Source organism: Hyla sarda, chromosome 11 (genome assembly GCF_029499605.1).
Source record: "Hyla sarda isolate aHylSar1 chromosome 11, aHylSar1.hap1, whole genome shotgun sequence".
NCBI lineage: Eukaryota > Metazoa > Chordata > Amphibia > Anura > Hylidae > Hyla > Hyla sarda.
In genome coordinates, this window is record NC_079199.1 from 104229885 (window position 1) to 104257748 (window position 27864).

Below are 27864 nucleotides of genomic sequence, written 5' to 3' on the forward strand. Positions count from 1 at the left end.
GCACAGAGGGGGCGGAGCAGGATGTAGAGGGGCACAGAGGGGGCGGAGCAGGCTGTAGAGGGGCACAGAAGGGGCGGAGCAGGCTGTAGAGGGGCATAGAAGGGGCGGAGCAGGATGTAGAGGGGCATAGAAGGGGCGGAGCAGGATGTAGAGGGGCACAGAGGGGGCTGCAACATGTAGAGGGGCACAGAAGGGGCGGAGCAGGATGTAGAGGGGCACAGAGGGGGCGGAGCAGGATGTAGAGGGGCACAGAGGGGGCGAAGCAGCATGTAATAGGGCACAAAGGGGGCGGAGCAGGATGTAGAGGGGCACAGAGGGGGCGAAGCAGCATGTAATAGGGCACAAAGGGGGCGGAGCAGGATGTAGAGGGGCACAGAGGGGGCAGAGAAGCATCTAATAGGGCACAGAGGGGGCGGAGCAATATGTAGAGGGTACAGAGAAGAAGGGACAGCATGTATAGAGTACCGAGGGGGCAGAGCAGGATGTAGAGGGTACAGAAGGGGCTGCAGCATGTAGAGGGGGCAGAGCAGGGTGTAGAGGGGCAGAGCAGGGTGTAGAGGGGCAGAGCAGGGTGTAGAGGGTACAGAGGGGGTTGCAGCATGTATAGAGTACCGAGGGGGCAGAGCAGGATGTAGAGGGTACAGAAGGGGCTGCAGCATGTAGAGGGTACAGAGGGGGCGGAGCAGGATGTAGAGGGTACAGACGGGGCGGAGCAGGATGTAGAGGGGCACAGAGAGGGCGGAGCAGGATGTAGAGGGGCACAGAGAGGGCGGAACAGGATGTAGAGGAGCACAGAGGGGGCAGAGCAGGATGTAGAGAGGCACAGAGGGGGCAGAGCAGGATGTAGAGGGGCACAGAGGGGGCAGAGCAGGATGTAGAGGGGCACAGAGGGGGCAGAGCAGGATGTAGAGGGGCACAGAGGGGGCAGAGCAGGATGTAGAGGGGCACAGAGGGGGCAGAGCAGGATGTAGAGGGGCACAGAGGGGGCAGAGCAGGATGTAGAGGGGCACAGAGCAGGTTGTAGAGGGGGCAGAGTAGGACGTAGAGGGGCACAGAGGGAGCGGAGCAGGACGTAGAGGGGCACAGAGGGAGCGGAGCAGGACGTAGAGGGGCACAGAGGGGGCGGAGCAGGACGTAGAGGGGCACAGAGGGGGCGGAGCAGGACGTAGAGGGGCACAGAGGGGGCGGAGCAGGACGTAGAGGGGCACAGAGGGGGCGGAGCAGGACGTAGAGGGGCACAGAGGGGGCGGAGCAGGACGTAGAGGGGCACAGAGCAGGACGTAGAGGGGCACAGAGCAGGACGTAGAGGGGCACAGAGGGGGCAGAGCAGGATGTAGAGGGGCACAGAGCAGGATGTAGAGGGGGGCGGGGCAGGATGTAGAGGGGCACAGAGCAGGATGTAGAGGGGCACAGAGCAGGATGTAGAGGGGCACAGAGCAGGATGTAGAGGGGCACAGAGCAGGATGTAGAGGGGCACAGAGCAGGACGTAGAGGGGCACAGAGCAGGACGTAGAGGGGGCAGAGTAGGACGTAGAGGGGCACAGAGCAGGATGTAGAGGGGCACAGAGCAGGATGTAGAGGGGCACAGAGGTGGCAGAGCAGGATGTAGAGGGGCACGGAGCAGGATGTAGAGGGGCACAGAGCAGGATGTAGAGGGGCACAGAGCAGGATGTAGAGGGGCACAGAGCAGGATGTAGAGGGGCACAGAGCAGGACGTAGAGGGGCACAGAGCAGGACGTAGAGGGGCACAGAGCAGGACGTAGAGGGGCACAGAGCAGGACGTAGAGGGGCACAGAGCAGGACGTAGAGGGGCACAGAGGGGGCGGAGCAGCAGGGATCGGACTTCTTATTGCTCAGGTTCCCATCCTCTCCAGGGACTGAGGTTTGAGGCTCCTCTCGCCTCAATTCATTTCCTCAAACCCCCCAAAAAGTATCAGTCCAGGAGTCTGTTTCTCAGAAAGCTGGGTTACAACCAGTCCATGCCCATTACAATTCTAACTCAGTTTCTCCAGACTACTGAAAGGCAAAGCTCCTGCAGAAATATGGTGAAGGAAACGTATCCGTTCATTATATGCTGCCGGGACTGTAGGAAAGCTGGGTTATGCCCCATTTGGTAGTAATAGGGCGGCTATAGTGGTTGTGATCACCCAGCTCTCATTGGCAAATCTGGGTATTTATTTATTGTAAGATGATCAAATCTTATTCAGGGCTCTGGGAAAGCTAGGTGATAATGTGAAACAGCTTTCACAGAAGCTTAACAAGAAAACAGTAATTTGCCACTCAGGAGACTGGGAAAGTTGAGTAACAGGCCCAGTGGGGACTGGCTTGTCAGCCATATTGGATTTAAAGGTGCAGACATCACTGTGCAAAATTCCCAGTTATTCACTATTGGTCCTTGTCCTAGTAAACAGTAAAGCTATCACCGAGATGGCTGGAACTTGTGGTTCCACAGAGTCCTCCGTATGCTGGATTATCAGTCCCGACCTGATCCTCTTAAAGGAACAGTCTCAAGTTCAGTCTAAAAATCACCCGAACGGTTTACAGCAGAGTTTTTATTGCTTCAATCACAAGATACTCCAGGTGAGGAGCCGCACCGGCCAATCCCATTGGCTGTTCCAGAAGCCCCTCCCCTGAGGACTACATCACTTCTTCAGACCGGACTCCTCGAGCTCGTAGAAGAGGACATAGGCCTCACTGGACTGCACCTGAGCCTCACTGATGGGGGCCACCCTGAGGAAGAGAAGAAGGAGACATTACACCGGGGGGGGGTCACCCTGAGGAAGAGAAGAGGGAGACATTACACCGGGGGGGGGGGGTCACCCTGAGGAAGAGAAGAGGGAGACATTACACCGGGGGGGGGGTCACCCTGAGGAAGAGAAGAAGGAGACATTACACCGGGGGGGGGGGGGTCACCCTGAGGAAGAGAAGAAGGAGACATTACACCGGGGGGGGGGGGGGGTCACCCTGAGGAAGAGAAGAAGGAGACATTACACAGAGGGTGACAAGTGTATCCCGGTGGTCGTATCCTGAGGACCTGAAGCCCAGAGACGTGACATGTACTGAGGACCCCGCCTGTCTGACTGCAGCCCCCAACTAATCTGAATCTTTCTGCCTGGACTGGGGGGGGGGGGGGGGGGGGGGTCACCCTGAGGAAGAGAAGAAGGAGACATTACACCGGGGGGGGGGGGGTCACCCTGAGGAAGAGAAGAAGGAGACATTACACCGGGGGGGGGGGGGGGTCACCCTGAGGAAGAGAAGAAGGAGACATTACACCGGGGGGTCACCCTGAGGAAGAGAAGAAGGAGACATTACACCGGGGGGGGGGGGGGGTCACCCTGAGGAAGAGAAGAGGGAGACATTACACCGGGGGGTCACCCTGAGGAAGAGAAGAGGGAGACATTACACCGGGACATCACCCTGTGGAAGAGAAGAAGGAGACATTACACCGGGGGTGGGGGTGGGGGGGAGGGGGGCAGACAGAGGGTGACAAGTGTATCCCGGTGGTCGTATCCTGAGGACCTGAAGCCCAGAGACGTGACATGTACTGAGGACCCCGCCTGTCTGACTGCAGCCCCCAACTAATCTGAATCTTTCTGCCTGGACGGGGGGGGGGGGGGGGGGGGGGGGGGTCACCCTGAGGAAGAGAAGAAGGAGACATTACACCGGGGGGGGGGGGGGGGTCACCCTGAGGAAGAGAAGAAGGAGACATTACACCGGGGGGGGGGGGGTCACCCTGAGGAAGAGAAGAAGGAGACATTACACCGGGGGGTCACCCTGAGGAAGAGAAGAAGGAGACATTACACCGGGGGGGGGTCACCCTGAGGAAGAGAAGAGGGAGACATTACACCGGGGGGTCACCCTGAGGAAGAGAAGAGGGAGACATTACACCGGGGGGTCACCCTGAGGAAGAGAAGAGGAAGACATTACACCGGGGGGTCACCCTGAGGAAGAGAAGAAGGAGACATTACACCGGGGGGGGGGTCACCCTGAGGAAGAGAAGAAGGAGACATTAAACCGGGGGGTCACCCTGAGGAAGAGAAGAAGGAGACATTACACCGGGGGGTCACCCTGAGGAAGAGAAGAGGGAGACATTACACCGGGGGGTCACCCTGAGGAAGAGAAGAGGGAGACATTACACCGGGGGGTCACCCTGAGGAAGAGAAGAGGGAGACATTACACCGGGGGGTCACCCTGAGGAAGGGAAGAAGGAGACATTACACCGGGGGGGTCACCCTGAGGAAGAGAAGAAGGAGACATTACACCGGGGGGGTCACCCTGAGGAAGAGAAGAGGGAGACATTACACCGGGGGGTCACCCTGAGGAAGAGAAGAGGGAGACATTACACCGGGGGGGGGGGTCACCCTGAGGAAGAGAAGAGGGAGACATTACACCGGGGGGGGGGGGGTCACCCTGAGGAAGAGAAGAAGGAGACATTACACCGGGGGGCCACCCTGAGGAAGAGAAGAAGGAGACATTACACCGGGGGGTCACCCTGAGGAAGAGAAGAAGGAGACATTACACCGGGGGGTCACCCTGAGGAAGAGAAGAAGGAGACATTACACCGGGGGGGGGGGGGGGGGGGAGGGGGGCAGACAGAGGGTGACAAGTGTATCCCGGTGGTCGTATCCTGAGGACCTGAAGCCCAGAGACGTGACATGTACTGAGGACCCCGCCTGTCTGACTGCAGCCCCCAACTAATCTGAATCTTTCTGCCTGGACTTACCACTTACTAACAGGAGGAGAAGCGCTTTGGAAACAAATCCCCATTTTCTGTGTCCCGGATTATGGGTCACACATTTAGAATCTTACCTTGATACTGAGCGTCTAGGACACTCAGAGGGGATCCTGGAGCAGCTGACCTCACGTCCATTGAGTGATTCTACATACCTGCATAGGTGTTGTGCCCTCCGGTAAGTATTACACTTGGTTTCCTAAGGGGCTCACCTATCCTGACATATTACACTAGGAGCGTGAGGGGGGGGGGGGGGGATACACTCAGAGGGTGAAGAGACGGGACTGACCGGGAGTCGTTGTAGGAGAACCATCCGGACCGGTCCTTGCTGTAGGCCGTGTAGTGTCCATAGTGCACGCTGCCCGAGTGATTGCACAGAGCGTAGAGATTGTACACAGGACTCCCTGCAAAACAACATGGAGTCCGATCAGACACCGCAGCATTAGAGCGTCAGCTCCGGGGCACAGACTGCATCATCATTACAGGGCAACACTGACCATTAACCCCTCCACCACCAGAGGAGGAAGGATTAACCCCTCCACCACCAGAGGAGGAAGGATTAACCCCTCTACTACCCTACACTATAAAGAAAGAACATTTTTAACCCCTGTACTACCCTACACCACTCAGTCTCAGGTCAGTACAGTATATATATATATATCACAATAATCCTCTCTTTGGTTTCCAGGGTATTTCCTGGAGATTTTCTGGTGACTTTGTAAAGAAACTTCACTTATTAATCCTAATCAGGTCACATGAGACCTTGACACTAATCCCTGAGGATCCTTATATAGGCGGATTATTACTGGGATATCCCGCAAGTGAAAGTACAGAATATTATCACCCTTAAGACTCTGGTACACGGTACAAGGCTGGAAAAAAAAGGCTGCACATTAAGAAGCTGTGACGTAAGGAAGGATAACTATAGATTTTATTTACAGCCAATGGTTGTCCAGGCAACCACAGCTAAAGGGACCCGGAAAACACTGGATTTACCAATTATCCCAAAGATTGGGGGATAATGATCAATATTTGAGACAGTCATTAACTGTAGGAGGCTTAAAACTGGGCAAGGAACAGCCAAACTCTGCTAAAAAAATAAAAATAAATCAAGACCATGGAATCAATTACCAAAATGCAAAGGGAATGAAAAAGACGAGAAACTAAATCCAATGAATACTTGGGGTGGCCGCCCTTTGCCTTCAGAGCCCCATCAATTCTTTTAGAAATGTAGTCAGCTATATGCTTAACCCAGTGTTTCCTAACCAGAAGGTCTCCAGCTGTTGCAAAACTACAACTCTCAGCATGTTGGAATTTGTAGTTTTGCCACAGCTGAAGGCACCCTGGTTGGGAAACATTGGGTTAACCAATCATACCAAACATAATCATCACTCATTAACTTTCGAGGGTCGAAGCGTCGCTGTTACACTTTGTTTAATTACACTTTTTTACAATCCTGGAGGGATGCATTGGATTTTGTATCTATCCACACTACGACCACCTACCTGCCTTCTCGCTGGCGAACTCCTTCAGGTTGAGTCTGTGAAGGGGGAAATCCACAAACACCGAACACTTCTTGATAGAGAATCGGGTGGTGGAGAATCTGTTCAGGTCTGGGAGGCGAATACTTAAGGACAATAACAATATGATAGACGGGTGCCAAGTAAATACCCCCCAATAAACCTACGTCTGCCCATATACAAGAATGTGCACATAGCGCCCCCTACAGCCACCTCGCAGAGCTGACTGTGTGTTGGATACGTAGGACGAGGATGCGGGGGAAGCGCTGGATTGTGAGCTTTTTTGTGCTTTTTGTTCTCTGCCGGCAGCGGTCACAGATCTGTCAGAGAGGATTATATAGTTATTACGTGACATCAGGTGACACTGAGGCGTCTGTCGCTGGGCATTGTGGGTGATTACCGGGGCGTTCTCCGAATTCAGCTCCTCCTCCTTGGTGAAAAGGCTGAAGCAGTCGAGGAGGGAAACTTTACCACCGCTGAAGCCTTTCTGCAGAGAGAAGACAAGGAACACGGGGTTAATACAGGGTGATCTGTCACTATACACAGAGGTAGCAGAACTGAGGTCATGTGACACCACAGGGAACAGTGATAAAATAGAGTGCGGATAATGTATAGATGTGACCTGCAGTCCTATGTAACACCACAGATAACACAGTGATAACTCTCTGAGTACAGATAATGTATAGATGTGACCTGCAGTCCTATGTAACACCACAGATAACAGTGATATCTCTCTGAGTACAGATAATGTATAGATGTGACCTGCAGTCCTATGTAACACCACAGATAACACAGTGATAACTATCTGAGTACAGATAATGTATAGATGTCACCTGCAGTCCTATGTAACACCACAGATAACAGTGATAACTCTGAGTACAGATAATGTATAGATGTGACCTGCAGTCCTATGTAACACCACAGATAACACAGTGATAACTCTCTGAGTACAGATAATGTATAGATGTGACCTGCAGTCCTATGTAACTCCACAGATAACAGTGATAACTCTCTGAGTACAGATAATGTATAGATGTGACCTGCAGTCCTATGTAACACCACAGATAACAGTGATAACTCTCTGAGTACAGATAATGTATAGATGTGACCTGCAGTCCTATGTAACACCACAGATAACACAGTGATAACTCTCTGAATACAGATAATGTATAGATGTGACCTGCAGTCCTATGTAACACCACAGATAACAGTGATAACTCTCTGAGTACAGATAAATGTAGTAGATGTGACCTGCAGTCCTATGTAACACCACAGATAACAGTGATAAAATAGAGTGTGGATAATGTATAGATGTGACCTGCAGTCCTATGTAACACCACAGATAACAGTGATAACTCTGAGTACAGATAATGTATAGATGTGACCTGCAGTCCTATGTAACACCACAAACAACACAGTGATAACTCTCTGAATACAGATAATGTATAGATGTGACCTGCAGTCCTATGTAACACCACAAACAACACAGTGATAACTCTCTGAGTACAGATAATGTATAGATGTGACCTGCAGTCCTATGTAACACCACAGATAACAGTGATATCTCTCTGAGTACAGATAATGTAGTAGATGTGACCTGCAGTCCTATGTAACATTACAGAGTGATAACTGTGAGTACAGATAACATAGTAGATGGTAGATGTTACCTGAAGTCCTGTTATCACTCTGTAATGTTACATAGGACTGCAGGTCACATCTACTACATTATCTGTATTCAGAGAGATATCACTGTGTTATCTGTGGTGTTACATAGGACTGCAGGTCACATCTATACATTATCTGTACTCAGAGAGTTATCACTGTTATCTGTGGTGTTACATAGGACTGCAGGTCACATCTATACATTATCTGTACTCAGAGAGTTATCACTGTGTTATCTGTGGTGTTACATAGGACTGCAGGTCACATCTATACATTATCTGTACCCAGAGAGTTATCACTGTGTTATCTGTGGTGTTACATAGGACTGCAGGTCACCTCTACCTTTAGACATCACATGATCTTGTCCTTTCTTGCTCACCTTGGGGATTGGGAGGGAAAGGTCACAGAAAACTTCGAAGGTAGGTGACCGATAGCCACAGGACTGGCACTTAAGGCAGCTCTTCAACTGGCCCACGAAGAGATCTACGGGAGAAAGCAACAAAAGTCAGCGTCTCCTGCGTCATCTCCAAGGGATGTGCTGGCACTTGTAGTCCACAAGGGCTTCAGTGTAACACAGGACAGCTGCGTACATCACATGTGTGAATTCTTATACTTCAATCACCTCCAGAGCTGCACTCACTATTACTCTAATCCCCTCCAGAGCTGCATTCACTATTACTCTAATCCCCTCCAGAGCTGCACTCACTATTACTCTAATCCCCTCCAGAGCTGCATTCACTATTACTCTAATCCCCTCCAGAGCTGCACTCACTATTACTCTAATCCCCTCCAGAGCTGCACTCACTATTACTCTAATCCCCTCCAGAGCTGCACTCACTATTACTCTAATCCACTCCAGAGCTGCACTCACTATTACTCTAATCCACTCCAGAGCTGCACTCACTATTACTCTAATCCCCTCCAGAGCTGCATTCACTATTACTCTAATCCCCTCCAGAGCTGCACTCACTATTACTCTAATCCCCTCCAGAGCTGCACTCACTATTACTCTAATCCCCTCCAGAGCTGCACTCACTAATACTCTAATCCCCTCCAGAGCTGCACTCACTATTACTCTAATCCCCTCCAGAGCTGCACTCACTATTACTCTAATCCCCTCCAGAGCTGCACTCACTAATACTCTAATCCCCTCCAGAGCTGCACTCACTATTACTCTAATCCCCTCCAGAGCTGCACTCACTATTACTCTAATCCCCTCCAGAGCTGCACTCACTATTACTCTAATCACCTCCAGAGCTGCACTCACTATTACTCTAATCCCCTCCAGAGCTGCACTCACTATTACTCTAATCCCCTCCAGAGCTGCACTCACTATTACTCTAATCACCTCCAGAGCTGCAGTTACAATTCTTATAATCCAATCACCTCCAGAGCTGCACTCACTATTACTCTAATCACCTCCAGAGCTGCAGTTACAATTCTTATAATCCAATCACCTCCAGAGATGCAATTAAAACTCTTATGCTCTATATGCCCCCAGAGCTGCATTCACAAGTTTTATAATCCATTCACCTCCAGAGCTGCATTTAAAATTCTTTGACTCTATTCAACTTCACAGCAGCTGATTTATTTTCCTCAGTTACCTCAGAAGATGCATTGTTCATTCCTATACCCTAGTATAGTGTTTCCTTACCAGGGTACCTTCAGTTGTTGCAAAACTACAACTCCCAGCATGTCCGGACAGCCATTGGCTGTCCGGGCATGCTGGGAATTGTAGTTTTGAAACAACTGGAGGCACCCTGGTTGGGAAACACTGGGCTAGTAACATCACAGACCCGCAGCGTGGATGTTATTAGACACAACAGAATTGTGAGTGCAGCTCTGGGTGTGACTGGAGTATAGGACAGGATAACGCTCCATCCTTACCAACCACTTTACTGTCCTCCCGCTCCAGGTATCGCTTCCACATCTGATTGGCTCGTTCATCGTCACTAGAGAGATAGAGGTCAAAGGTCAGTGACTGGTCACACCCACCTGATACCACCACCGAGACCCCCCCCCCCCCCCCGCTAATACGATCACCGCTGACCCAGAATACCCCTCACTGCTACCTGAGAGAGTCCGGAGGCTCCAGAGACACAGGACGCTTGGCATCAGAGAGGATGCTGGGAGTTTTCCGACACTTCCTGTTGATTTCTGCATGAATCCTGTCCATGAAGAACTTGAGAAATTCCTGAGCATCTTGCTGGCTGAGGAGACAAAAAGGGAGATCAGCGGTGACATCACTGAGAATACAGCCTATCCATCACTAGAGATCAGCGGTGACATCACTGAGAATACAGCCTATCCATCACTAGAGATCAGCGGTGACATCACTGAGAATACAGCCTATCCATTCACTAGAGATCAGCGGTGACATCACTGAGAATACAGCCTATCCATCACTAGAGATCAGCAGTGACATCACTGAGAATACAGTCTATCCATCACTAGAGATCAGCGGTGACATCACTGAGAATACAACCTATCCATCACTAGAGATCAGCGGTGACATCACTGAGAATACAGCCTATCCATCACTAGAGATCAGCGGTGACATCACTGAGAATACAGCCTATCCATCACTAGAGATCAGCGGTGACATCACTGAGAATACAGCCTATCCATCACTAGAGATCAGCGGTGACATCACTGAGAATACAGCCTATCCATCACTAGAGATCAGCGGTGACATCACTGAGAATACAGCCTATCCATCACTAGAGATCAGCGGTGACCTCACTGAGAATACAGCCTATCCATCACTAGAGATCAGCGGTGACATCACTGAGAATACAGCCTATCCATCACTAGAGATCAGCGGTGACATCACTGAGAATACAGCCTATCCATCACTAGAGATCAGCGGTGACATCACTGAGAATACAGCCTATCCATCACTAGAGATCAGCGGTGACATCACTGAGAATACAGCCTATCCATCACTAGAGATCAGCAGTGACATCACTGAATACAGCCTATCCATCACTAGAGATCAGCGGTGACATCACTGAGAATACAGCCTATCCTTCACTAGAGATCAGCGGTGACATCACTGAGAATACAGTCTATCCATCACTAGAGATCAGCAGTGACATCACTGACAATACAGCCTATCCATCACTAGAGATCAGAGGTGACATCACTGAGAATACATCCTATCCATCACTAGAGATCAGCGGTGACATCACTGAGAATACAGCCTATCACTAGAGATCAGCGGTGACATCACTGAGAATACAGCCTATACATCACTAGAGATCAACGGTGACATCACTGAGAATACATCCTATCCATCACTAGAGATCAGCGGTGACATCACTGAGAATACATCCTATCCATCACTAGAGATCAGCGGTGACATCACTGAGAATACAGCCTATCCATCACTAGAGATCAGCGGTGACATCACTGAGAATACACCCTATCCATCACTAGAGATCAGCGGTGACATCACTGAGAATACAGCCTATCCATCACTAGAGATCAGCGGTGACATCACTGAGAATACAGCCTATCCATCACTAGAGATCAGCAGTGACATCACTGAGAATACATCCTATCCATCACTAGAGATCAGTGGTGACATCACTGAGAATACAGCCTATCCATCACTAGAGATCAGCGGTGACATCACTGAGAATACAGCCTATCCATCACTAGAGATCAGCGGTGACATCACTGAGAATACAGCCTATCCATCACTAGAGATCAGCGGTGACATCACTGAGAATACAGCCTATCCATCACTAGAGATCAGCGGTGACATCACTGAGAATACAGCCTATCCATCACTAGAGATCAGCGGTGACATCACTGAGAATACAGCCTATCCATCACTAGAGATCAGCGGTGACATCACTGAGAATACAGCCTATCCATCACTAGAGATCAGCAGTGACATCACTGAGAATACAGCCTATCCATCACTAGAGATCAGCGGTGACATCACTGAGAATACAGCCTATCCATTCACTAGAGATCAGCGGTGACATCACTGAGAATACAGCCTATCCATCACTAGAGATCAGCAGTGACATCACTGAGAATACAGTCTATCCATCACTAGAGATCAGCGGTGACATCACTGAGAATACAACCTATCCATCACTAGAGATCAGCGGTGACATCACTGAGAATACAGCCTATCCATCACTAGAGATCAGCGGTGACATCACTGAGAATACAGCCTATCCATCACTAGAGATCAGCGGTGACATCACTGAGAATACAGCCTATCCATCACTAGAGATCAGCGGTGACATCACTGAGAATACAGCCTATCCATCACTAGAGATCAGCGGTGACATCACTGAGAATACAGCCTATCCATCACTAGAGATCAGCGGTGACATCACTGAGAATACAGCCTATCCATCACTAGAGATCAGCGGTGACATCACTGAGAATACAGCCTATCCATCACTAGAGATCAGCGGTGACATCACTGAGAATACATCCTATCCATCACTAGAGATCAGCGGTGACATCACTGAGAATACAGCCTATCCATCACTAGAGATCAGCGGTGACATCACTGAGAATACAGCCTATCCATCACTAGAGATCAGCAGTGACATCACTGAGAATACAGCCTATCCATCACTAGAGATCAGCGGTGACATCACTGAGAATACAGCCTATCCATCACTAGAGATCAGCGGTGACATCACTGAGAATACAGCCTATCCATCACTAGAGATCAGCGGTGACATCACTGAGAATACAGCCTATCCATCACTAGAGATCAGCGGTGACATCACTGAGAATACAGCCTATCCATCACTAGAGATCAGCGGTGACATCACTGAGAATACAGTCTATCCATCACTAGAGATCAGCGGTGACATCACTGAGAATACAGAATATCCATCACTAGAGATCAGCGGTGACATCACTGAGAATACATCCTATCCATCACTAGAGATCAGCGGTGACATCACTGAGAATACAGCCTATCCATCACTAGAGATCAGCGGTGACATCACTGAGAATACAGCCTATCCATCACTAGAGATCAGCGGTGACATCACTGAGAATACAGCCTATCCATCACTAGAGATCAGCGGTGACATCACTGAGAATACAGCCTATCCATCACTAGAGATCAGCGGTGACATCACTGAGAATACAGCCTATCCATCACTAGAGATCAGCGGTGACATCACTGAGAATACAGCCTATCCATCACTAGAGATCAGCAGTGACATCACTGAGAATACAGCCTATCCATCACTAGAGATCAGCGGTGACATCACTGAGAATACATCCTATCCATCACTAGAGATCAGCGGTGACATCACTGAGAATACAGCCTATCCATCACTAGAGATCAGCGGTGACATCACTGAGAATACAGCCTATCCATCACTAGAGATCAGCAGTGACATCACTGAATACAGCCTATCCATCACTAGAGATCAGCGGTGACATCACTGAGAATACAGCCTATCCATCACTAGAGATCAGCGGTGACATCACTGAGAATACAGTCTATCCATCACTAGAGATCAGCAGTGACATCACTGAGAATACAGTCTATCCATCACTAGAGATCAGCAGTGACATCACTGACAATACAGCCTATCCATCACTAGAGATCAGAGGTGACATCACTGAGAATACATCCTATCCATCACTAGAGATCAGCGGTGACATCACTGAGAATACAGCCTATCACTAGAGATCAGCGGTGACATCACTGAGAATACAGCCTATACATCACTAGAGATCAACGGTGACATCACTGAGAATACATCCTATCCATCACTAGAGATCAGCGGTGACATCACTGAGAATACATCCTATCCATCACTAGAGATCAGCGGTGACATCACTGAGAATACATCCTATCCATCACTAGAGATCAGCGGTGACATCACTGAGAATACAGCCTATCCATCACTAGAGATCAGCGGTGACATCACTGAGAATACAGCCTATCCATCACTAGAGATCAGCGGTGACATCACTGAGAATACAGCCTATCCATCACTAGAGATCAGCAGTGACATCACTGAGAATACAGCCTATCCATCACTAGAGATCAGCAGTGACATCACTGAGAATACATCCTATCCATCACTAGAGATCAGTGGTGACATCACTGAGAATACAGCCTATCCATCACTAGAGATCAGCAGTGACATCACTGAGAATACAGCCTATCCATCACTAGAGATCAGCGGTGACATCACTGAGAATACAGCCTATCCATTCACTAGAGATCAGCGGTGACATCACTGAGAATACAGCCTATCCATCACTAGAGATCAGCAGTGACATCACTGAGAATACAGTCTATCCATCACTAGAGATCAGCGGTGACATCACTGAGAATACAGCCTATCCATCACTAGAGATCAGCGGTGACATCACTGAGAATACTTCCTATCCATCACTAGAGATCAGCGGTGACATCACTGAAAATACAGCCTATCCATCACTAGAGATCAGCGGTGACATCAATGAGAATACAGCCTATCCATCACTAGAGATCAGCGGTGACATCACTGAAAATACAGCCTATCCATCACTAGAGATCAGCGGTGACATCAATGAGAATACATCCTATCCATCACTAGAGATCAGTGGTGACATCAATGAGAATGCCGCCTATCCATCACTAGAGATCAGCGGTGACATCACTGAGAATGCCGCCTATCCTATCACTGCAGGTTTTGGGATCGCACACTCACCTGTACCCTGTAAAAGAGGGGACATATTTTTGGAAGACCGTTCTTAACCTCGCGGGGTTTGCAGCGTCCGGGGCCTCCGGGCTCCATAACGAGGCAACGACATCGGCGAAGGCTAAAAGGTAACAAATAATTGGTAGCAATGAGATAGCGCCACCTAGGTGACTGTAACATGGGAAAAAGTGACATTTCTCCTAGGAGTGATGTGAGGATGTGCAGACGGAGCGGTACACTTACCCTCAGTGAGCTCCTGCTGTGTCCGGCTGCTGACCGGCTGCTCCTGCCGATACTCCTGGCGCAGGACGTAATCTCGTAGAGGCCGCGTGCTGCTCAGACACTGGAGGACGGCGTTCAGGAAACACTACAGGGAAACATAACGGCAGCTTAGATATTTATACTGCTGGGGTGTATCTAAAGCCGTGTTCTCAACCAGGGTGCCTCCAGCTGTTGCAAAACTATAACTCTCAGCATGCCCTGACAGCCTTTGTTGTTGTAGTTTTGCTACAGCTGGAGGCACCCTGGTTGGGAAACACTGGTTTCTATCCCTGTGACTACCAACCTGTTGCAAAACTACAACTCCCAGCATGCTTGGATCACCAATGCATGCCTGCGCATAATGGGAGTTGTAGTTTTGCAACAGCTTGAGGCACCTAAGGGGGCAAACACTGGCTTCCTGTTGTAAAACTACAACTCCCAGCATGCCCGGACAGCCAACGGCTGTCCGGGCATGCTGGGAGTTGTAGTTTTGCAATAGCTGGAGGCACCCTGGTTGTTAATTAGGGTCTCAGATAAACTCCTCCCTATAAGTATATGACCCCACCCACCACAGGCTCTCAGCCAATCACAGCTCGGAAAAGGGGCATCTGTCATTTAAAGGGCCCTGTTTAGTGATGCTGTCTTTTTAAAAGGGGTACTCCGCTGGAAAACCTTTTTTTTATTTTTTATTTTTTTTTAATCAACTGGTGCTAGAAAGTGAAAACAGATTTGTAAATGACTTCTATTTAAAAATCTTAATCCTTCCAGCACTTATCCGCTGCTGTATGCTCCACAGGAAGTTCTTTTATTTTTTTATTTCCTTTCAGTCTGACCACAGTGCTCTCTGCCGACACCTCTGTCCATTTTAGGAACTGTCCAGAGTAGGAGCAAATCCCCCTGGCAAACCTCTCCTGCTCTGGACAGTTCCTGACATGGACAGAGGTGTCAGCAGAGAGCACTGTGGTCAGACAGAAAAGAAATTCAAGAAGCAAAGAACTTCCTGCGGAGCATACAGCTGCTAGGGAAAGGTAAAGATTTTCCTGATATGGACAGAGGTGTCAGCAGAGAGCACTGTGGTCAGACTGGAAAGAACTACACAACTTCCTGTGGAGCATGTAGCAGCTGATAAGTACTGGAAGGATTAAGATTTTTAAATAGAAGTCATTTACAAATCTGTTTAACTTTCTGCCACCAGTTGAGTTAGATATAAAAAAATAAAAATAAAAAAAAAGGAAAAGTTTTCCAGTGGAGTACTCCTTTAAGAGCGCGGTACTACAGCAATCGGCTACTATCAGACATGCTGAGATTTGTAGTTCTCCGGACAACCAATAAAACCACACACTTACTCACCGTGTTACCTAAATTGCGCAGTCCCACGTGGCCGGAGCCGAGCACGGGAACCCGAGGGGGCTGCGGAGGAAGAGACAAGATGGTTAAACACAGCTGGGAATCTATGCCCCTTGGCAGGGCAGGTAAGTGGGCACCACAGACCCACCCCCGGGGGCTTTACCTCGCTGGCCATAAGCAGCAGCCCCATCATAGCCGTGTGGACCACAGACTCGGAGATGTCCGCCCCCCTGCCCTGCACATCCTTCCTGTCGGCCAAGGTGCGCTGCAGCTTCTGCGGGAGCTCCACCAGCCCATCTCCCTGCAGCCCGGGCATGGTGCGGCTCTGCAGGGGTGCCAGCCTGTTGTGCCCGCTCTGCCGGCTGTCAGGAGACTGAGGGGGATTAGGGACTGAGGCGGATTGTCACCGGGACTATTCAAGGTGCCTCAGCGGCTCATCTCCTGAGGATTAATTAGCTGGAGGGGGGAGGGGGCGCCTGCGCTGGCACACGGGGACGACTGCACGACCTTGGGAGCCCGTACATAGTAACGGCAGCACGCAGCGTGCCCGTGTGCCAAGGAGACACTGACATCGCCTACAGTCACCATGGGGAAGCCGGGAAACAGCCAACATGGCCGCCCCTAAGGCAGAGGGCATGTTGGGAGTTGTAGTTTTGCAACAGGTTGGGAGTCACAACCAGGGGGCCTTCAGCTGTTGCAAAACTATAACACCCAGCATGTACTTGGTCGTCTGGGCATGCTGGGAATTGTAGTTTGGCAACAGCTGTAGGCTGGGAAACACTGTTCTAAAGCCTTGTGACTGCCAACCTGTTGCAAAACTACAACTCCCAGCATGCCCGGACAGCCGATGGCTGTCTGGGCATGCTGGGAGTTGTAGTTTTGCTACAGCTGGAGGCACCCTTGTTTGGGAAACATTAGCTTATAGCCCTGTGACTGACAACCTGTTGCAAAACTACAACTCCCAGCATGCCCGGACAGCCATTGGCTGTCCGGGCATGCTGGGAGTTGTAGTTTTGCAACAGGTAGGCAGTCACAAGGATTTAGACAAGTGTTTCCAAACCAAGGGTGCCTCCAGCTGCTGCAAAACTACAACTTCCAGCATGCCCGGACAGCTGTCGTTTGCAACAGCTGGAGGCACCCAGACACTGACAAGTCATATTGCCTACAGTCACCATAGGAAAGCTGGGAAACATGGCCGACTAATAGGCCGAGCAGAGGTGGTCACCTAGCTTTCCTAGACTGCAGAACGGCACATGCATTAAGGTGTCAGAGGAGTATGGAAACATTAGGTAACCGCCAAAAAGGCCGACATGAGATGCTATTAAAAATCATCACCACCCAGCTTTCCTAGACTCCTGTGCATTAAAATGTAATAGGAGTCTGGAAACGTTAGACTCTAATGGTGGCCGATTCGTCGGTTAAATCGAAATCACCCAGCTTTCCTAAATTCCTCAACAGCAAGGAATCTAGAAATGCTAGATCAAAGCCAATGTCTGTCATTCAGCCGTCCTAGACCCCTGAATGGTAAATGTGGGTGTATCTAGAAGTGCGATGCCAGAGCCAATATGGCCGCCATTAAGCATGCCCGGACAGTCGCCGTTTGCAACAGCTGGAGGCACCCAGACACTGACAAGTCTCATCGCCATGGGAAAGCTGGGAAACAACCAACATGCCCTCCTATTAGGCTGAACAGAAGTTACCTAGCTTTCCTAGACTCCTGAACGGCACACGTATTAAGATGTCACAAGAGTCTGGAAACATTAGGTAACCGCCAAAAAGGCCGACATTAGAAGCTGTTAAAAATCATCAACACCCAGCTTTCCTAAATTCCTGTATAGCAAGGAATCTAGAAATGCTAGATAAAAGCCATTGTCTGTCATTCAGCTGTCCTAGACCCCTGAATGGTAAGTGTGAGTGTATCTAGAAGTGCGATGCCAGGGCCAATATAGCCGCCATTAAGCTGTAGAGCAGTGTTTCCCAACCAGGGTGCCTCCAGCTGTTGCAAAACTACAACTCCCAGCATTCCCGGACAGCCAACGGCTGTCCGGGAATGCTGGGAGTTGTAGTTTTGCAACAGCTGGAGGCACCCTGGTCGGGAAACACTGCTGTAGAGATTAATGCAGAGCTTTGCTGTTCAGTCGCTTGGGAAAGCCTGGTGATGGGAATGATGGGTACTCACAGGAGACGCCTTCTCTTGGGTCCTGGTTGCAGTGATATCGGGGGTCTTGCTGTCAGGTGGGGGGCTCCCGTGCGAGGGTTGACAGGAGTCTGGGTTTTCCTGAGAGGGTTTCCTTCCTTCACTCCGGGGGGCGCTGCCCGTTTTCGGGGGGTCCAGGCTGGGCAGGGCGGTGACTCTCCGCAGGGAGCTGCTCCTCTTCAGTGCGGCGGTGTCCAGTGGCGGCTTGCGGCTGGAGGAGGCGCTCCGCTGTCTGACCGCCGCCCGAGGCAGACCCCCGCCCCAGTCCTCCATCTTTTCTTTGGATGAGCTCAGGTCCATGTGACTGACAGATTTTGAGCGGGAGAGACCACCGGCAGCTGAGCGGGGGGCCGGGGCGGTGGGTTTGATGGTGGTGGGGGCTGGACAGGTGACCTTGATCATGTGATTGGCCTTTACTGGCCCCCGCTTACTGACGGAGTCTGCCCGCTGGGTGTTGCGCCCACGGTCCGGCTTACGTTTCTCCTCCAGGGCGGGCGGAGGGGGCAGTGGCCGCAGTTTCTGGGCGGAGCCATTGGTGTAGAGCGTGCTGGCGTAGGCGGAGCGTTCTTGGCTGACGGTCCTCAGGGAGGTGATCACCCTGCCGGCTACACCGGACTGCGAGGTGATGGCGCCGTCTCGACCCCGCGCTAATCTGGAGTCACCGACCTGAGGCATGGCGGATCGGGTGGATAGTGGGGCCCTGCGGGAAGAGAAGAGCGAGACGCCATAGTGAGGAGCTCGCACTGCAGCACAACGGTATAGAGCGGCAACAGCCACCCAGCTTTCCGAGAGGAGTCACACAGTATACATAGGGTAACCCAGCGGGGGCGCCACCTACCTCATTGTCTCCAGCAGGTCCCAGATACACTGGTGCCTCACATCTCTGCGGCCTACGAGACAACAACCGGGTTAGTCTTCAATTCACACAAAGATCCTATAGGGTGCGCTGTCCCTTTAAGAGTATTAACCCCCGAGTGACTTAAGGAGGGTGAAATGTGGGTCCATTTTATATACAGGAGGGGGGTGTTATATATAGGGAGGGTCCACATTATATACAGGAGGGGGTTATATATAGGAGGGTCCACATTATATACAGGAGGGGTTATATATAGGAGGGTCTACATTATATACAGGAGGGGGGTGTTATATATAGGGACAGTCTACAATATATACAGGAGGGGGTTATATATAGGGAGGGTCTACATTATATACAGGAGGGGGTTATATACAGGGAGGGTCCACATTATATACAGGAGGGGGTGTTATATATAGGGACAGTCTACAATATATACAGGAGGGGGGTTATATATAGGGAGGGTCCACATTATATACAGGAGGGGGTGTTATATACAGGGAGCGTCCACATTATATACAGGAGGGGAGTTATATATAGGGAGGGTCCACGTTATATACAGGAGGGGGTTATATATAGGGAGGGTCCACAGTATATAGGAAGGGGTGTTATATATAGTGAGGGTCTACATTATATACAGGAGGGGGGTTATATATAGGGAGGGTCCACATTATATACAGGAGGGGGTTATATATAGGGAGGGTCCACAGTATATAGGGAGGGGTGTTATATATAGTGAGGGTCTACATTATATACAGGAGGGGGTTATATATAGGGAGGGTCTACATTATATACAGGAGGGGGTTATATATAGGGAGGGTCCACATTATATACAGGAGGGGGGTTATATATAGGGAGGGTCCACATTATATACAGGAGGGGGTTATATATAGGGAGGGTCTACATTATATACAGGAGGGGGTTATATATAGGGAGGGTCTACATTATATACAGGAGGGGGTTATATATAGGGAGGGTCTACATTATATACAGGAGGGGGTTATATATAGGGAGGGTCCACATTATATACAGGAGGGGGGTTATATATAGGGAGGGTCTACATTATATACAGGAGGGGGTTATATATAGGGAGGGTCCACATTATATACAGGAGGGGGGTTATATATAAGGAGGGTCCACATTATATACAGGAGGGGGGTTATATATAGAGAGGGTCCACATTATATACAGGAGGGGGTTATATATAGGGAGGGTCTACATTATATACAGGAGGGGGTTATATATAGGGAGCGTCCACATTATATACAGGAGGGGGTTATATATAGGGAGGGTCCACAGTATATAGGGAGGGGTGTTATATATAGTGAGGGTCTACATTATATACAGGAGGGGGTTATATATAGGGAGGGTCTACATTATATACAGGAGGGGGTTATATATAGGGAGGGTCCACATTATATACAGGAGGGGGGTTATATATAGGGAGGGTCCACATTATATACAGGAGGGGGTTATATATAGGGAGGGTCTACATTATATACAGGAGGGGGTGTTATATATAGGGAGGGTCTACATTATATACAGGAGGGGGTTATATATAGGGAGGGTCTACATTATATACAGGAGGGGGTTATATATAGGGAGGGTCTACATTATATACAGGAGGGGGTTATATATAGGGAGGGTCTACATTATATACAGGAGGGGGGTTATATATAGGGAGGGTCCACATTATATACAGGAGGGGGTTATATATAGGGAGGGTCCACATTATATACAGGAGGGGGTTATATATAGAGAGGGTCTACATTATATACAGGAGGGGGTTATATACAGGGAGGGTCCACATTATATACAGGATGGGGTTATATATAGGGAGGGTCTACATTATATACAGGAGGGGGTTATATATAGGGAGGGTCTACATTATATACAGGAGGGGATTATATATAGGGAGGGTCCACATTATATACAGGAGGGGGTTATATATAGAGAGGGTCTACATTATATACAGGAGGGGGTGTTATATATATAGAGAGGGCCCACATTATATACAGGAGGGGGTGTTATATACAGGGAGCGTCCACATTATATACAGGAGGGGAGTTATATATAGGGAGGGTCCACGTTATATACAGGAGGGGGGTTATATATAGGGAGGGTCCACATTATATACAGGAGGGAGTGTTATATATAAGGAGGGTCCACATTATATACAGGAGGGTGTTATATATAGGGAGGGTCTACATTATATACAGGAGGGGAGTGTTATATATAGGGAGGGTCCACATTATATACAGGAGGGGGTTATATATAGGGAGGGTCTACATTATATACAGGAGGGGTGTTATATATAGTGAGGGTCTACATTATATACAGGAGGGGGGTTATATATAGTGAGGGTCTACATTATATACAGGAGGGGGTTATATATAGGGAGGGTCTACATTATATACAGGAGGGGGTTATATATAGGGAGGGTCTACATTATATACAGGAGGGGGTTATATATAGGGAGGGTCTACATTATATACAGGAGGGGGTTATATATAGGGAGGGTCTACATTATATACAGGAGGGGGTTATATATAGGGAGGGTCTACATTATATACAGGAGGGGGTTATATATAGGGAGGGTCTACATTATATACAGGAGGGGGTTATATATAGGGAGGGTCCACATTATATACAGGATGGGGTTATATATAGGGAGGGTCTACATTATATACAGGAGGGGGTTATATATAGGGAGGGTCCACATTATATACAGGAGGGGGTTATATATAGGGAGGGTCTACATTATATACAGGAGGGGGTTATATATAGGGAGGGTCTACATTATATACAGGAGGGGGTTATATATAGGGAGGGTCCACATTATATACAGGAGGGGGTTATATATAGAGAGGGTCTACATTATATACAGGAGGGGGGTTATATATAGGGAGGGTCCACATTATATACAGGAGGGGGTTATATATAGGGAGGGTCCACATTATATACAGGAGGGGGTTATATATAGAGAGGGTCCACATTATATACAGGAGGGGGTTATATATAGAGAGGGTCTACATTATATACAGGAGGGGGTTATATACAGGGAGGGTCCACATTATATACAGGAGGGGGGTTATATATAGGGAGGGTCCACATTATATACAGGAGGGGGTGTTATATATAGGGAGGGTCTACATTATATACAGGAGGGGGTGTTATATATAGTGAGGGTCTACATTATATACAGGAGGGGGGTTATATATAGTGAGGGTCTACATTATATACAGGAGGGGGTTATATATAGGGAGGGTCCACATTATATACAGGAGGGGGTTATATATAGGGAGGGTCCACATTATATACAGGAGGGGGTTATATATAGAGAGGGTCTACATTATATACAGGAGGGGGTTATATACAGGGAGGGTCCACATTATATACAGGAGGGGGGTTATATATAGGGAGGGTCCACATTATATACAGGAGGGGGTGTTATATATAGGGAGGGTCTACATTATATACAGGAGGGGGTGTTATATATAGTGAGGGTCTACATTATATACAGGAGGGGTGTTATATATAGGGAGGGTCTACATTATATACAGGAGGGGTGTTATATATAGTGAGGGTCTACATTATATACAGGAGGGGGTTATATATAGGGAGGGTCCACATTATATACAGGAGGGGGGTTATATATAGGGAGGGTCTACATTATATACAGGAGGGGGTTATATATAGGGAGGGTCCACATATACAGGAGGGGGTTATATATAGAGAGGGTCCACATTATATACAGGAGGGGGGTTATATATAGGGAGGGCCCACATTATATACAGGAGGGGGGTGTTATATATAGGGAGGGTCCACATTATATACAGGAGGGGTGTTATATACAGGGAGGGCCCACATTATATACAGGAGGGGGTTTTATATATAGGGAGGGTCCACATTATATACAGGAGAGGGTTATATACAGGGAGGGTCCACATTATATACAGGAGGGGGTGTTATATATAGGGACAGTCTACATTATATACAGGAGGGGGTGTTATATATAGGGACAGTCTACATTATATACAGGAGGGGGTTATATACAGGGAGGGTCCACATTATATACAGGAGGGGGTTATATATAGGGAGGGTCCACATTATATACAGGAGGGGGTTATATATAGGGAGGGTCCACATTATATACAGGAGGGGGGTTATATACAGGGAGGGCCCACATTATATACAGGAGGGGGTGTTATATATAGGGACAGTCTACATTATATACAGGAGGGGGTGTTATATATAGGGAGGGTCCACATTATATACAGGAGGGGGTTATATACAGGGAGGGCCCACATTATATAGGGAGGGTGTTATACAGAGGGTCCACATTATACACACGGGGGGGGGGGGGGTGTGAAACATAGTGGGAGGTCTCCGCGGTATATAGAGGGGCGGTATACACGCTGTATAAGTTACCTGTAGGCGCGGTATAGCAGGGCTGGGATCACGGCCTTCCCCTTCACGACTTCATAGCAACCACAGCATCCGCCACCATCCTCCCTGAATTGTCTCCTGCGCATGTTCCGTTCTTCCCGTAGCCACACCCACTATTTACAAACGTTGCCATGGAAAGCAGCGAGCAGCTACTATTTCCTGTACACCTGCCAACCGGAAGTTACATTGCGGCCATCTTTACTAGTGGCGGATGGTTCAGGATGATGCTATTTCTAAGTAGGCTAAAGGCGTGGGCCTGCACTGTGATGTAATGCTCTGCAGGGAATGAGGACTGTGGGTGCATTGTAATGTAATGTAATGTTCTGCAGGGAACGAGGACTGTGGGTGCATTGTAATGTAATGCTCTGCAGGGAACGAGGACTGTGGGCACACTAATGTAATGCTCTGCAGGGAACAAGGACTGTGGGCGCACTGTAATGTAATGCTCTGCAGGAAATGAGGACTGGGGGTGCACTGTAATGTAATGCTCTGCAGGAAATGACTGGGTGCACTGTAATGTAATGCTCTGCAGCTTGGTGAAAGAGGACATGGGGGCGGTGTGTGTGATATAGGAGACATGGGGGCGGTGTGTGTGTGATATAGGAGACATGGGGGCGGTGTGTGTGTGTGTGATATAGGAGACATTGGGGCGGTGTGTGTGTGTGTGATATAGGAGACATGGGGGCGGTGTGTGTGTGTGTGATATAGGAGACATGGGGGCGGTGTGTGTGTGATATAGGAGACATGGGGGCGGTGTGTGTGTGTGTGATATAGGAGACATGGGGGCGGTGTGTGTATGTGATATAGGAGACATGGGGGCGGTGTGTGTGTGATATAGGAGACATGGGGGCGGTGTGTGTGTGATATAGGAGACATGGGGCGGTGTGTGTGTGATATAGGAGACATGGGGGCGGTGTGTGTGTGATATAGGAGACATGGGGCGGTGTGTGTGTGTGATATAGGAGACATGGGGGCGGTGTGTGTGTGTGATATAGGAGACATGGGGGCGGTGTGTGTGTGTGATATAGGAGACATGGGGCGGTGTGTGTGTGATATAGGAGACATGGGGCGGTGTGTGTGTGATATAGGAGACATGGGGCGGTGTGTGTGTGATATAGGAGACATGGGGGCGGTGTGTGTGTGTGATATAGGAGACATGGGGGCGGTGTGTGTGTGTGATATAGGAGACATGGGGGCGGTGTGTGTGTGTGATATAGGAGACATGGGGGCGGTGTGTGTGTGTGATATAGGAGACATGGGGCGGTGTGTGTGTGATATAGGAGACATGGGGCGGTGTGTGTGTGATATAGGAGACATGGGGCGGTGTGTGTGTGATATAGGAGACATGGGGGCGGTGTGTGTGTGTGATATAGGAGACATGGGGCGGTGTGTGTGTGATATAGGAGACATGGGGGCGGTGTGTGTGTGTGATATAGGAGACATGGGGGCGGTGTGTGTATGTGATATAGGAGACATGGGGGCGGTGTGTGTGTGTGATATAGGAGACATGGGGGCGGTGTGTATGTGATATAGGAGACATGGGGGCGGTGTGTGTGTGATATAGGAGACATGGGGGCGGTGTGTGTGTGTGTGATATAGGAGACATGGGGGCGGTGTGTGTGTGATATAGGAGACATGGGGGCGGTGTGTGTGTGTGTGATATAGGAGACATGGGGGCGGTGTGTGTGTGTGATATAGGAGACATGGGGGCGGTGTGTGTGTGTGTGATATAGGAGACAAGGGGGCGGTGTGTGTGATATAGGAGACATGGGGGCGGTGTGTGTGATATAGGAGACATGGGGGCGGTGTGTGTGTGTGATATAGGAGACATGGGGGCGGTGTGTGTGATATAGGAGACATGGGGGCGGTGTGTGTGTGTGTGATATAGGAGACATGGGGGCGGTGTGTGTGATATAGGAGACATGGGGGCGGTGTGTGTGATATAGGAGACATGGGGGCGGTGTGTGTGTGTGTGATATAGGAGACATGGGGGCGGTGTGTGTGATATAGGAGACATGGGGGCGGTGTGTGTGATATAGGAGACATGGGGGCGGTGTGTGTGTGTGTGTGTGTGATATAGGAGACATGGGGGCGGTGTGTGTGATATAGGAGACATGGGGGCGGTGTGTGTGATATAGGAGACATGGGGGCGGTGTGTGTGTGTGTGTGTGTGATATAGGAGACATGGGGGCGGTGTGTGTGATATAGGAGACATGGGGGCGGTGTGTGTGATATAGGAGACATGGGGGCGGTGTGTGTGTGATATAGGAGACATGGGGGCGGTGTGTGTGTGTGTGTGTGTGTGTGATATAGGAGACATGGGGGCGGTGTGTGTGATATAGGAGACATGGGGGCGGTGTGTGTGTGTGATATAGGAGACATGGGGGCGGTGTGTGTGTGTGATATAGGAGACATGGGGGCGGTGTGTGTGTGATATAGGAGACATGGGGGCGGTGTGTGTGTGTGATATAGGAGACATGGGGGCGGTGTGTGTGTGTGATATAGGAGACATGGGGGCGGTGTGTGTGTGTGATATAGGAGACATGGGGGCGGTGTGTGTGATATAGGAGACATGGGGGCGGTGTGTGTGTGATATAGGAGACATGGGGGCGGTGTGTGTGTGTGTGTGATATAGGAGACATGGGGGCGGTGTGTGTGATATAGGAGACATGGGGGCGGTGTGTGTGTGTGTGATATAGGAGACATGGGGCGGTGTGTGTGATATAGGAGACATGGGGGCGGTGTGTGTGTGTGATATAGGAGACATGGGGGCGGTGTGTGTGTGTGATATAGGAGACATGGGGGCGGTGTGTGTGTGTGATATAGGAGACATGGGGGCGGTGTGTGTGTGTGATATAGGAGACATGGGGGCGGTGTGTGTGTGTGATATAGGAGACATGGGGGCGGTGTGTGTATGTGATATAGGAGACATGGGGGCGGTGTGTGTGTGATATAGGAGACATGGGGGCGGTGTGTGTGATATAGGAGACATGGGGGCGGTGTGTGTGTGATATAGGAGACATGGGGGCGGTGTGTGTGTGATATAGGAGACATGGGGGCGTGTGTGTGTGATATAGGAGACATGGGGGCGGTGTGTGTATGTGATATAGGAGACATGGGGGCGGTGTGTGTGTGATATAGGAGACATGGGGGCGGTGTGTGTGATATAGGAGACATGGGGGCGGTGTGTGTGTGATATAGGAGACATGGGGGCGGTGTGTGTGTGTGATATAGGAGACATGGGGGCGGTGTGTGTGTGATATAGGAGACATGGGGGCGGTGTGTGTGTGATATAGGAGACATGGGGGCGGTGTGTGTGTGATATAGGAGACATGGGGGCGGTGTGTGTGTGTGATATAGGAGACATGGGGGCGGTGTGTGTGTGTGTGATATAGGAGACATGGGGGCGGTGTGTGTGTGTGTGATATAGGAGACATGGGGGCGGTGTGTGTGTGATATAGGAGACATGGGGGCGGTGTGTGTGATATAGGAGACATGGGGCGGTGTGTGTGTGTGTGATATAGGAGACATGGGGGCGGTGTGTGTGTGTGTGTGATATAGGAGACATGGGGGCGGTGTGTGTGTGTGATATAGGAGACATGGGGGCGGTGTGTGTGTGTGTGTGATATAGGAGACATGGGGGCGGTGTGTGTGTGATATAGGAGACATGGGGGCGGTGTGTGTGTGTGTGTGTGATATAGGAGACATGGGGGCGGTGTGTGTGTGTGATATAGGAGACATGGGGGCGGTGTGTGTGTGATATAGGAGACATGGGGGCGGTGTGTGTGTGTGTGTGATATAGGAGACATGGGGGCGGTGTGTGTGATATAGGAGACATGGGGGCGGTGTGTGTGTGTGATATAGGAGACATGGGGGCGGTGTGTGTGTGTGATATAGGAGACATGGGGGCGGTGTGTGATATAGGAGACATGGGGGCGGTGTGTGTGTGTGATATAGGAGACATGGGGCGGTGTGTGTGTGTGTGATATAGGAGACATGGGGGTGGTGTGTGTGTGTGTGTGTGTGTGTGTGTGTGTGATATAGGAGACATGGGGGCGGTGTGTGTGTGTGTGATATAGGAGACATGGGGGCGGTGTGTGTGTGTGTGTGTGTGATATAGGAGACATGGGGGCGGTGTGTGTGATATAGGAGAC

General features: G+C 49.8%; 1 protein-coding gene across 2 annotated transcripts; it reads right to left on the minus strand.

The window, feature by feature from the left end:
* Positions 1-1677: 1677 nt before the first annotated feature.
* On the minus strand, positions 1678-23848 carry USP21 (ubiquitin specific peptidase 21). Of its 2 annotated transcripts, none has more exons than XM_056545322.1 (14): positions 23693-23848; positions 19247-19298; positions 18391-19108; positions 16215-16274; positions 14847-14970; positions 14613-14724; positions 9987-10124; positions 9802-9866; positions 8294-8397; positions 6653-6739; positions 6466-6572; positions 6238-6359; positions 5022-5136; positions 1678-2730 (listed from the first exon to the last, which is right to left on the minus strand). In XM_056545322.1, the coding sequence occupies exons 2-14, from the start codon at positions 19249-19251 to the stop codon at positions 2643-2645; spliced, it is 1845 nt and encodes a 614-aa protein (XP_056401297.1). In that variant the 5' UTR covers positions 19252-19298; positions 23693-23848; the 3' UTR covers positions 1678-2642. The 2 variants fall into 2 exon arrangements, with proteins under 2 accessions (XP_056401297.1, XP_056401298.1); XM_056545323.1 differs by having other exon boundaries at positions 1683-2730; positions 6238-6345; positions 6494-6572; positions 23693-23847.
* Positions 23849-27864: the final 4016 nt, after the last annotated feature.